This window comes from Agelaius phoeniceus, chromosome 36, assembly GCF_051311805.1.
Source record: "Agelaius phoeniceus isolate bAgePho1 chromosome 36, bAgePho1.hap1, whole genome shotgun sequence".
Lineage (NCBI taxonomy): Eukaryota > Metazoa > Chordata > Aves > Passeriformes > Icteridae > Agelaius > Agelaius phoeniceus.
The window spans coordinates 168,880-181,616 of record NC_135300.1 but is presented as its reverse complement, the minus strand read 5'-3'; the positions used below and the strand labels follow the sequence as shown (position 1 = coordinate 181,616).

Here is a 12,737-nt window from a genome sequence, read left to right as displayed (position 1 = left end):
ATTTTCCCTCAAAATGCAACCCTAAATCCCTTCAGGGGCTCTAAATCCCCTCAGGAACCCCAAATTCCCACAAAATCAAAAATTTCCCTCAAAATCCATCCCTAAATCCCCTCAGAGACCCCAAATTCCCACAAAATCCCAAATTTCCCCTCAAAATCCAACCCTAAATCCCCTCACGAACCTAAATCCCCTCAGGAACCCCAAATTCCCACAAAATCAAAATTTTCCCTCAAAATTCAACCCTAAATCCCCTCAGAAACCCCAAAACCCCTCAGGAACCCCAAATTCCCGAAAATCAAAATTTTCCACCAAAATTCAACCCTAAATCCCCTCAGGAACCCCAAATTCCCACAAAATCAAAATCTTCCCTCAAAATTCAACCCTAAATCCCTCAGAAACCCCAAAACCCCTCAGGAACCCCAATTCCCACAAAATCCCAATTTTTTTCCCTCAAATCTGAACCCCAAATCCCTCAGAGACCCCAAATTCCCACAAAATCCCAATTTTCCCTCAAAATCCAACCTAAATCCCCTCAGAAACCCAAAACCCCTCAGGGACCCCAAACCCTCTAAAATCACAATTTTCTCCTCAAAATCCGACCCTAAATCCCCTCAGGAAACCCAAATTCCCACAAAATCACAATTTTCCCCTCAAAATCCAACCCCGGAGCCCTCAGGGACCGCAAACCCCCCCTAAAATCTCATTTTTTCTCTCCGCAACAACCCCGTGAACCCCTCAAAACCCCAAATCCTTCCTAAATCACAGTTTTCCCCTCACAAACCCCTCAGGAAGGTGAAATTCTCCTTAAATTCACATTTTTCCCCTCACAACATCCACAAACCCCTCAGGGACCCCCGAATCCGTCACTCAAAGGTTCCTTAAATCCCCCGACTCTCGAAACACAACCCCAAAACCCCTCAGGGACCCCAAACCCTCCAAAATCACAATTTTCTCCTCAAAATCCGACCCTAAATCCCCTCAGGAACCCAAATTCCCACAAAATCACAATTTCCCCTCAAAATCCACCCCGGAGCCTCAGGGACTCCAAATCCCCCCTAAAATCCCATTTTTTCTCTCCGCAACAACCCCGTGAACCCCTCAAAACCCCCAAATCCTTCCGAAATCACAGTTTTCCCCCTCACAAACCCCTCAGGAAGGTGAAATTCCCCCTAAATTCACATTTTTCCCCTCACAACATCCCGTGAACCCCTCAGGGACCCCCGAATCCGTCACTCAAAGGTTCCTTAAATCCCCCGACTCTCAAAACACAACCCCAAATCCCTTCAGGGACCCCAAACCTCTAAAATCACAATTTTCTCCTCAAAATCCGACCCTAAATCCCCTCAGGAAACCCAAATTCCCACAAAATCACAATTTTTCCCTCAAAATCCAACCCCGGAAGCCCTCAGGGACCGCAAACCCCCTCAAAAATCCAATTTTTTCTCTCCGCAACAACCCGTGAACCCCTCAAAACCCCCAAATCCTTCCGAAATCACAGTTTTCCCCTCACAAACCCCTCAGGAAGGGTGAAATTCCCCCTAAATTCACATTTTTCCCCTCACAACATCCCGTGAACCCCTCAGGGACCCCCGAATCCGTCACTCAAAGGTTCCTTAAATCCCCCGACTCTCAAACACACAACCCAAATCCCCTCAGGGACCTTATAACCCCCTCAGAAAGCCCCAAAAATTTCAATTTTCCCCTCAAAACAACCCCTCGGAACCCCTCCCCTCCCTCAGGGCTTGCCCCCCTCAGAACTACAACTCCCGGCAGCGCCCGCCGGGCACCGGGAAAAAACCCCGGGGGATTCCCGACGGTTCCGGGGCCTCCCAACACCGACGCCCTCTCCTTTTTTAAAGGCTAAAAATAAAAAATCTTTCTGCAGGCCTTAAACCCGAGCCTTACCGGAGAACGGCGGAAGCGGCGGCGGCGGCGGCAGCAGCGAAGTCCCCCCCCCCTCCCGCCGCCCCCGCGCCCGGCGGGGGTCTGAGGGCTGAGGGGAATGGGGGGGGAGGTTGTCACTCACCGCGGGCGCGAGCGCTGCGGCCAATGGGGGGGCGCGGCGGAAACGGCGCGAGCGCCCCGGCCAATGAGGGGGGGGCGGCGCGAGCGCACCGGCCAATGAGACCCCCCCCTCCCCCTTCCCCTTCCCTCTCCGCCGGTCCTGGCGGAAAGGCCCGAGCGCGACCCGAGTGAGGCCGAAGTGAGGGGGCGGGGCTTAAGAAAAGGCGGGAAAGTCCTCCGGGCCGCCAGGGGCCGCTGTGGGCTCGGACGTGAGGGGGGAGCGTCTTAAAGGCGCAGGACGCTTTTTGTGAGGGGAGTCCCCCGCCAAACTGGATTTCCCTCCCCAAACTGGGATTTCCCCACCCCAAACTGGGATTTCCAACCCCGCAAACTGGGATTTCTCCTCCCAAACTGGGATTTTCCTACCCTAAACTGGGATTTCTCCTCCCCAAACTGGGATTTCCACCCCCCAAACTGGGATTTCCCCCCCCAAACTGGGATTTCCCCCCCCAAACTGGGATTTCCTACCCCAAACTGGGATTTCCCCACCCTAAACTGGGATTTCCTACCCCAAACTGGGATTTCCACCCCCCAAACTGGGATTTCCCCACCCCAAACTGGGATTTCCCCACCCAACTGGGATTTACCCACCCAAACTGGGATTTCCCCGCCCAAACTGGGATTTCCCCCCCCAAACTGGGATTTCCCCCCCCAAACTGGGATTTCCCCCCCCAAACTGGGATTTTCCCACCCCAAACTGGGATTCCCCCCCCCCAAACTGGGATTTCCCCCCCCAAACTGGGATTTCCCCACCCCAAACTGGGATTTCCCCACCCCAAACTGGGATTTACCCGCCCAAACTGGGATTTCCCCACCCAAACTGGGATTTCCCACCCCAAACTGGGATTTCCCATCCCAAACTGGGACCCCTCAGCCTGGGAGGCTCCGCCCCTCTCCCTCAGCCCCTTCATTTGCATACGGCTGCTCCTGGACCAATCAGCGGCCACGCCAGCGCCGCGCGCAGCCAATCAGAACCGCCCATCGCCAGCCCCGCTCCGCGCGGCCGCGCAGCCAATCAGAGGAGAGAACGCCGAGCTTTATTTGCATACGGGGTTGCGGGGGCGCGGCCGCGTTCATTTGCATACAGCGCGGGAATATTTGCATGGAGGGGGCCTCATTTGCATAGAGGGCGGGTTCATTTGCATACAAAGCGCCTCCCGCCGGGGTTCCGGGACGGGGGGAGCCCCAAAAACCCTTCAGGAACCCCCAAAATCCTCCCAAATCCAAAAATCTTCCAAGATCTCCCAAATCCTCCCAAAATTCCCCAAAATCTTCCCAAAATCCCCAAAATCCTCCCAGGGCTCCCCAATTCTCACACGATCCCTCCAAAAGCCCCTTCAGGATCCCTCAAAAATCCTCGCAGGATCCCCCAAATCCCTGGGGCGATCCCGTGGCTGGGTCACCTTGGGAGCCCCAAATTCTGGCCCCGAAATCCCATTGGATCCCACCAGGCCCCATCGGATCCCAGCCAATCCCAGTCAGATCCCATCGGATCCCGGTTAAATCCCAGCGGAGCACATCAGACCCCATCTGATCCCACCAGACCCCATCTGATCCAATCAGATCCCATCAAACCCCATCGGATCCCAATGGATTCCAAAGGATCCCATCAGATCCAAACAAACCCCATCAAACCCCATCAGATCCCATCAAACCCATTCAAACCCCATCAGATCCCACTGGATCCCATCAAACCCACCTGATCCCACCAAACCCCATCAGATCCAATCAGAACCCATCAAACCCTATCAGACCACATCAGATCCAATCAGACCCTATCAGACCCATCAGATCCAATCAGAACCCATCAAACCCCATCAGATCCCATCAAACCCCATCGGATCCCAATGGATTCCAAAGGATCCCATCAGATCCAAACAAACCCCATCAAACCCCATCAGATCCAATCAGACCCCATCAAACTCCATTGGATCCCACCAAACCCCATCAGACCCCATCAAACTCCATCAGATCCCATTTTTCCCCCATCAGATCCCATTGGATCCCATCGGATCCCACCAAACCCCACCAGACCCCATCAAATCCCATCAAACCCCATCAGATCCAATCAGATCCCATCAAACCCCATCAGATCCAATCAGATCCCATCGGATCCCGATGGATCCCATCAAACTCCATCAGATCCAATCAGATCCCACCAAACCCCACCAAACCCCATCAGATCCAATCAGATCCCATCAAACCCCACCAAACTCCACCAGACCCCACCAAACCCCACCAGATCCAATCAGATCCCACCAAACCGCATCAAATCCCAGTGGATCCCATTGGATCCCATCTGATCCCACCAAACCCCATCAAACTCCACCAGATCCCAGCGGATCCCATCAAACTCCATCAGATCCCACCAAACCCCATCAGATCCAATCAGATCCCATCAAACCCCACCAAACCCAATCAGATCCCACCAACCCCATCAAACCCCATCGGATCCCGATGGATCCCATCAAACCCCATCAGATCCCATCAAACCTCACCAAACCCCACCAGATCCAATCAGATCCCATCAAACCCCATTGGATCCCATCAAACCCCACCAAACTCCACCAGACCCCACCAGATCCCACCAAACCCCATCAGATTCAATCAGATCCCCTCAAACCCAATCAGATCCCACCAAACCCCACCAAAATCCAATCAAACCCCATCAGATCCCATCAGATCCCACCAAACCCCATCAAACCCCATCAGATCCCGATGGATTCCAATGGATCCCACCAGATCCAATCAAACCCCCACCAAACCCATCAAATCCCAGTGGATCCCAGTGGATCCCATCAAACTCCATCAGATCCATTTTCCCCCCATCAGATCCCATTGGATCCCACCAAACTCCACCAAACCCCACCAGACCCCACCAAACCCCATCAGATCCAATCAAACCCCATCAGATCCAATCAGATCCAATCAAACCCCACCAAACCCCACCAGATCCCACCAAACCCCACCAAACCTCACCAAACCCCACCAAACCCCACCAGATCCCACCAAACCCCCCCAGATCCCCCAAAATCCCACCAAACCCCCCCAAACCCCCCAAACCCCCCCAAACCCCCCCAGACCCCACCGGATCCCTTCGGATCCCTTCGGATCCCTACTCCTTGGGGTAGTGCCGGCTGACGTAGACGCTCTTCCCGTCGAACTCGTCCTCGCGGAGGCAGCGGAGCAGGAAATGGCCCAGATCCGGCGCCGAGATCGCCCGCGAGGAGCCGGGGCCCCCGGCCGCCCCCACGGTCACCTCGTAGTCCCCGGTCAGGGGCTGATCCACTGGATCCCGGGATCCGCCCCGGAAACGGCACCGGATCAGCCGGGGCGGCACCGGCGCCGCCCGTTTTGCCCGTTTCGATCCCGGTTTTCCCTCGTGGTTTTTGCTGGCATTTTTTCCCTGGTTTTTCCTTGGATTTTTCTCCCATTTTCCCCTTTTTTTTTCCCATTTTTCCCTCATTTTTCCACCCATTTTTTCTCCCATTTTTCCACCCCCATTTTTTCCCCCATTTTCCACCCCCATTTTTTCCCCGTTTTTCCCCCAATTTATCCCAATTTCCCCCCCATTTCCCCCAATTTTCCCCCATTTTCTCCCCCAATTTCCCATTTTTCCCACTTTCCCCCCTTTTCCCCCCAATTCCCCATTTCCCCCCATTATTTCCCCAATTTTCCCAATTCCCCCTATTTCCCCCCATTCCCCATTAATCCCCAATTCCCCCCATTCCCCATTTCCCATTTTTCCAATCCCCCCATTTCCCCCCATTCCCCAATTCCCATTCCCCCATTTTCCCAATTCCCCCCATTCCCCTCATTTTCCCCATTTTTCCCCCATACTCCCCCATTTTTCCCCCAATTTTCCCAATTCCCCCCCATTTCCCCCATTTTCCCATTCCCCCCATTTCCCCCAATTTCTCAATTTCACCCCATTTCCCCCCATTTTCCCCTAAATTTTCCCAATTCCCCCCAATCCCCCTTCCCCCCATTTCCCCCATTTTCCCAATTTTCCCCTTTTCAGCCCATTTTTCCCCATTTTTCCCAATCCCCATTTCCCCCCATTCCCCCCATTCCCCATTTCCCCCCAATTTCCCAATTTCCCCCATTCCCCCATTTCCCCCCCATTATCCCCAATTTTCCCAATTCCCCCTTTTCCCCCCAATTTCCCTTCCCCCTTTACCCCCAATCCCCCATTCCAATTTTTCCCCAATTTCCCAATTTCCCCCTTTTCCCCCATTATTTCCCCCAAATTTCCCAATTCCCCCCATTCCCCCCAATTCCCAATTACCCCCCATTTCCCCCCCAATTCCCCCCAAAATTCCCCAATTTCCCAATTCCCCCTTTTTCCCCCCAATTCCCCATTTTTCCCAATTTCCCCCAATTCCCCCCCAATTCCCATTCCCCCATTAATCCCCAATTTCCCAATTTCCCCCTTTTTCCCCCCATTCCCCCATTTCCCCCATTCCCCCATTAATTCCCCAATTCCCCATTCCCCAATTTACCCCCATTTCTCCCCCCATTTAACCCCAATTTCCCCATTTTCCCAATTCTCCCAATTTTCTCCCCCATTTTCCCCCTTTTCCCCATTTTCCCCCATTTTTCCCATTTTCCCCCATTTTCCCCCATTTCCCCAATTTCCCCCTTTCCCCCATTTCCCCATTTCCCATTTCTCCCAATTTTCCCAATTTTCCCAATTTCCCCCATTATTTCCCCCCAATTTTCCCAATTTCCCCCTTTTTCCCCCAATTTTCCCCATTCCCCATTTCCCCCCATTCCCCCCATTCCCCATTATTCCAATTTTCCCAATTTCCCCCTTTTTCCCCCATTCCCAATTTCCCCCATTATTTCCCCATTTTCCCCATTCCCAAATTTTCCCCCAATTTTCCCAATTCCCCCCATTACTCCCCATTATTTCCCCAATTTTCCCAATTTCCCCCTTTTTCCCCCATTTCCCCCCATTTCCCCCCATTCCCAATTTTTCTCATTTTTCCCAATCCCCTTTCCCCCCATTTTCCCCCATTTTCCCCATTTTTCCCCATTTTCCCCCGTTTTTCCCCCATTATTTCCCCCCAATTTCCCCAATTTCCCCTTTTTCCCCCCATTCCCATTCCCCCATTATTTTTCCCCAATTTTCCCAATTTCCCCCTTTTTCCCCCATTCCCCAATTTTCCCCCAATTTTCCCAATTTCCCCCTTTTTCCCCCCATTCCCCATTTTCCCCCAATCCCCCCATTATTTCTCCCCAATTTTCCCAATTTCCCCCCATTATTTTTCCCCAATTTTCCCCATTTCCCAATTTCCCCCTTTTTCCCCCCATTCCCAATTCCCAATTTTCCCTTTTCCCCCCATTTCCCCCCATTTTTCCCAATTTCCCCCTTTTCCCCCCCTTTCCCCCCCATTATTCCCCCCAATTTTCCCAATTTCCCCCATTTCCCCCCCATTTTTCCCCATTTTTCCCACTTTCCCCCTTTTCCCCCCCATTTTCCCCGCCCCCTTTTACCCCCATTTCCCCCCCATTATTTTTCCCCCCATTTTCCCAATTTCCCCCATTTCCCTCCCATTATTTTTCCCCAATTTTCCCACTTTCCCCCTTTTTCCCCCATTTCTCCCCCATTATTCCCCCATTTCCCCCCCATTATTTTTCCCCAATTTTCCCAATTTCCCCCCAGTCCCCCCCATTCCCCAATCACCCCCATTCCCCCAATTCCCCCATTTCCCCCCCATTATTTTTCCCCAATTTTCCCAATTTCCCCCTTTTTCCCCCCCTTTCCCCCCCATTATTCCCAATTTTCCCAATTTCCCCATTTCTCCCCATTATTTTTCCCCAATTTTCCCAATTTCCCCCTTTTCCCCCCCTTTTCCCCCCATTATTCCCCCATTCCCCATTCCCCCCATTTTCCCCCCCATTATTTCCCCCCATTTTTCCCAATTTCCCCCTTTTTCCCCCCATTTCCCCCCCATTATTTTCCCCCATTTTTCCCAATTTCCCCCTTTTTCCCCCCATTCCCAATTTCCCCCATTCCCCAATTTTCCCAATTTCCCCCTTTTTTCCCCCATTTTCCCGCCCCCGTTTTACCCGCGATGTGCGGGGGCATCACGAGCACCGCGCGCAGCCCCGAGCCCCGCAGGAGCCGCTCCATGCGCCGGTGATCCTCGGTCAGCGCCCGCAGCCGCTCCGGGACCCGCGCGGGATCCCACAGCAGGAACGCTGCCAGCGCCGAGGGGATTTAGGAACCCACCCCGAAAATGCGGAAACCCCGCCCCAAAATTTGGGGGAATTTTTGGGGGATTTTGGGGGCATTTGAGGAGGTTTTGGGGGGATTTTGGGGGGGTTTGGAGGGGCCTGTAGCACAGGTCCCACAGCAGGAACGCTGCCAGCGCCAAAGGGATTTAGGAACCGAGCCCGAAAAATGCGGAAAACCCGCCCCAAAATTTGGGAGCAGTTTTGGGGGGGTTCCGGGGGATTTTTGGGAGGATTTGAGGAGGTTTTTGGGGGGATTTGAGGGGATTTGGAGGATGTCTTAGAGGTGCCATAGCAGGAACATGGCAGCCAAAGGGATTTAGGAACTGCTCCCAAAAATGCGGAAACCCCCGCCCCAAAAATTGGGGGGATTTTGGGGGATTTGAGGAGGTTTTGGGGAGGATTTTGGGGATGCCACAGCAGGAACGCTGCGGCCAAGGGGATTTAGGAACCTCTGTCAAAAATGTGGAAACCCCACCCTAAAATATGGGGGCGGTTTTGGGGTGGTTCAGGGGGATTTGGGGAGGATTTTGGGGACACACACACTGAGGATCCCACAGCAGGAACGCTGCCAAGGGGATTTAGGAACCGAGCCCGAAAGTGCGGAAACCCCGCCCCAAATTTTGGGGGGAATTTTGGGGTTGTTCAGGGGGATTTTGGGGGGACACAGTAAGAATCCCATAGCAGGAATGGGGTGCCATAGCAGGAACGCTGCAGCCAAAGGGATTTAGGAACCCACCCCGAAAATGCGGAAACCCCGCCCCAAAATTTGGGAGCAGTTTTGGGGTGGTTCAGGGGGATTTTGGGGGGATTTTTGGGGGGGTTTTGGGGGGGTTTGGAGGGACCTGTAGCACAGGTCCCATAGTAGGAAGACTGCAGCCAAAGGGATTTAGGAGCTTCACCAAAAAAAAAAAAGTGGAACCCTCTCCCCAAAATTTGGGGGAATTTTGGGGGATTTGAGGAGGTTTTGGGGGGATTTGGGGGGGGTTTGGAGGGACCTGTAGCACAGATCCCACAGCAGGAACGCTGCCAGCGCCAAGGGGATTTAGGAACCGACCCGAAAATGCGGAAACCCCGCCCCAAATTTTGGGAGCAGTTTTGGGGGGATTTTGGGGGCATTTCAGGAGGTTTTGGGGGGATTTGAGGGGATTTGGAGGTGTTAGAGGTGCCACAGCAGGAACGCTGCCAGCGCCAAGGGGATTTAGGAACCGAGCCCAAAAATGTGGAAACCCCGCCCCAGAATTTGGGGGGCGGTTTTGGGGTGGTTCAGGGGGATTTTAGGAGGATTTTTGGGGTGGTTCAGGGAGATTTTGGGGGCATTTCAGGAGGTTTTGGGGGCATTTGGAGGGATTTGGAGGAAGTGTTAGAGGTGCCACAGCAGGAACGCTGCCAGCGCCAAGGGGATTTAGGAACCGAGCCCAAAATATGTGGAAACCCCTTGCCCGAAAATTTGGGGGTGGTTTTGGGGTGGTTCAGGGGGATTTTGGGGGCATTTCAGGGGGTTTTGGGGGGATTTGGAGGGACCTGTAGCACAGGTCCCACAGCAGGAACGCTGCCAGCGCCAAGGGGATTTAGGAACCGAGCCCGAAAATGCCGAAACCCCGCCCCAAAATTTGGGGGAATTTTGGGGTGGTTCAGGGGGATTTTGGGGGGATTTGAGGGGGATTTGAGGGGATTTGGAGGATGTGTTAGAGGTGCCATAGCAGGAACATGGCAGCCAAGGGGATTTAGGAACCGATCCCAAAATATGTGGAAACCCCGTCCCAAAATTTGGGAGGAGTTTTGGGGTGGTTCAGGGGGATTTTGGGGAGGATTTTGGGTGGCAGGGGGAGTTTGGGGACACACAGTGAGGATCCCACAGCAGGAACGCTGCCAGCGCCAAGGGGATTTAGGGACCCACCCCGAAAATGCGGAAACCCCGCCCCAAAATTTGGGGTGGTTCAGGGGGATTTTGGGGGCATTTCAGGAGGTTTTGGGGGCATTTGGAGGGATTTGGAGGAGGTGTTAGAGGTGCCACAGCAGGAACGCTGCGGCCAAGGGGATTTAGGAACCGATCCCAAAATATGTGGAACCCTTGCCCGAAAATTTGGGGGAATTTTGGGGGGATTTTGGGGGCATTTCAGGGGGATTTTGGGGGGATTTGGAGGGGACCTGCAGCACAGGTCCCACAGCAGGAACATTGCAGCCAAAGGGATTTAGGAACCTCTGTCAAAAATGTGGAAACCCCACCCTAAAATTTGGGGGTGGTTTTGGGGTGGTTCAGGGGGATTTTGGGGAGGATTTTTGGGGAGGATTTTGGGGGGACACAGTGAGGATCCCACAGCAGGAACGCTGCCAGCGCCAAGGGGATTTAGGAACCCACCCCGAAAATGCCGAAACCCCCGCCCCAAAATTTGGGGGGCGGTTTTGGGGTGGTTCAGGGGGATTTTGGGGGGATTTGAGGAGGTTTTGGGGGCATTTGGAGGGGATTTGGAGGTGTTAGAGGTGCCATAGCAGGAACATTGCAGCCAAAGGGATTTAGGAACCCACCCCGAAAATGCGGAACACCCGCCCCAAAATTTGGGGGCGGTTTTGGGGTGGTTCAGGGGGATTTTCGGGGGATATTGGGGACACACACACTGAGGATCCCACAGCAGGAACGCTGAGGCCGAGGGGATTTAGGAACCGACCCCGAAATATGCGGAAACCCCGCCCCAAAATTTGGGGTGGTTCAGGGGGATTTTGGGGAGGATTTTGGGTGGCCGGGGGAGTTTGGGGACACACAGTGATGATCCCACAGCAGGAATGCTGCCAGCGCCAAGGGGATTTAGGAACCGAGCCCGAAAGTGTGGAAACGCCGCCCCAAAATTTGGGAGGGGTTTTGGGGTGGTTCAGGGGGATTTTGGGGGGGATTTTGGGGGGACACACAGAGGATCCCACAGCAGGAATGCAGCACCACAGCAGGAACACTGCGGCCAAGGGGATTTAGGAACCCACCCCAAAAATGTGGAAACCCCGCCCCAAAATTTGGGGGGCGGTTTTGGGGGGGTTCCGGGGGATTTTAGGAGGATTTTTGGGGAGGATTTTGGGGACACACACACTGAGGATCCCACAGCAGGAACGCTGCCAGCGCCAAGGGGATTTAGGAACCCACCCCGAAAATGTGGAAACCCCGCCCCAAAATTTGGGGGAATTTTGGGGGCATTTGAGGAGGTTTTTGGGGGATTTGAGGAGGTTTTGGGGGGATTTGAGGGGATTTGGAGGATGTGCTACAGGTCCCACAGCAGGAACATTGCAGCCAAGGGGATTTAGGAACCGATCCCAAAATATGTGGAAAACCCGCCCCAAAATTTGGGGAATTTTGGGGGGATTTGAGGAGGTTTTGGGGGGATTTGGAGGATGTGTTAGAGGTGCCACAGCAGGAACGCTGCCAGCGCCAAAGGGATTTAGGAACCGACCCGAAAATATGGAAACCCCGCCCCAAAATTTGGGGTGGTTCAGGGGGATTTTGGGAGGATTTGAGGAGGTTTTGGGGGGACACAGTGAGGATCCCACAGCAGGAATTGGGAGCCATAGCACGAACATTGCAGCCAAAGGGATTTAGGAACCCACCCCAAAAATGTGGAAACCCCGCCCCAAAATTTGGGGGGTGGTTTTGGGGTGGTTCAGGGGGATTTTGGGGGGATTTTGGGGATGCCACAGCAGGAATGCGGCGCCACAGCAGGAACGCTGCCAGAGCCAAGGGGATTTAGGAACCCACCCCCAAAATGCGGAAACCCCGCCCCAAAATTTGGGGGAATTTTTGGGGGGATTTGAGGAGGTTTTGGGGGGATTTTTGGGGTGATTTGGTGGATTTTTGGGATGGATTTTGGGGGCTGATTTGGGTGAATTTTTGAGGGATTTTTGGGGTGATTTGGGGCTGATTTTTGAGGTGATTTGGGTGAATTTTTGGGCTGATTTGGGTGAATTTTTGGGGTGATTTTGTGGGATTTTTGCAATGGATTTGGGTGAATTTTTGGGGTGATTTGAGGCTGATTTTTTGGGTGATTTGGGTGAATTTTCGGGCTGATTTGGGTGAATTTTTGTGGTGATTTTAGGGGATTTTTGAGGGGATTTTTGAGGGGATTTTTTTGGGATTTTTGGGCTGATTTGGGTAAATTTTTGGGCTGATTTTGAGGGGATTTTGGGAGATTTTTTGGGCTGATTTGGGGCTGATTTTTGGGGTGATTTGGGGCTGATTTTTGGGGTGATTTGGGGCTGATTTTTGGCCCGATTTGGGTGAATTTTAGGCTGATTTGGGTGAATTTTTGGGATGGATTTGGGTGAATTTTTGGGGTGATTTGGGGGCATTTCTGAGGGGATTTTGAGGGATTTTTGGGGTGATTTTGGCAGATTTTTAGGGGATTTTTGTGGGATTTTTGGGGGGATTTTGGGTGAATTTTTGGGCTGATTTT

The 12,737-nt window shown here is 53.2% G+C and overlaps 1 protein-coding gene and 1 long non-coding RNA gene across 2 annotated transcripts in view; both read right to left on the bottom strand.

Annotated features, from left to right (window-relative positions):
- Positions 1-3,079: 3,079 nt before the first annotated feature.
- On the bottom strand, positions 3,080-4,548 carry LOC143696542 (uncharacterized). Its single transcript, XR_013185960.1, has 2 exons — positions 4,304-4,548; positions 3,080-3,614 (listed from the first exon to the last, which is right to left on the bottom strand). It is a non-coding gene; the product is annotated as an uncharacterized LOC143696542 (long non-coding RNA).
- Positions 4,549-5,137: 589 nt separating this feature from the next.
- The window catches only part of BLVRB (biliverdin reductase B), an 18,732-nt gene continuing 11,132 nt past the window's right edge, over positions 5,138-12,737 (bottom strand). Inside the window, exons 3-4 of the mRNA XM_077192864.1 lie at positions 8,140-8,289; positions 5,138-5,352 (exon numbers count right to left, since the gene is read on the bottom strand). Of these exons, the coding sequence (XP_077048979.1) occupies positions 5,180-5,352; positions 8,140-8,289 (323 nt within the window). The 3' untranslated portion in view covers positions 5,138-5,179. The remainder of the gene's footprint in view (positions 5,353-8,139; positions 8,290-12,737) is intronic.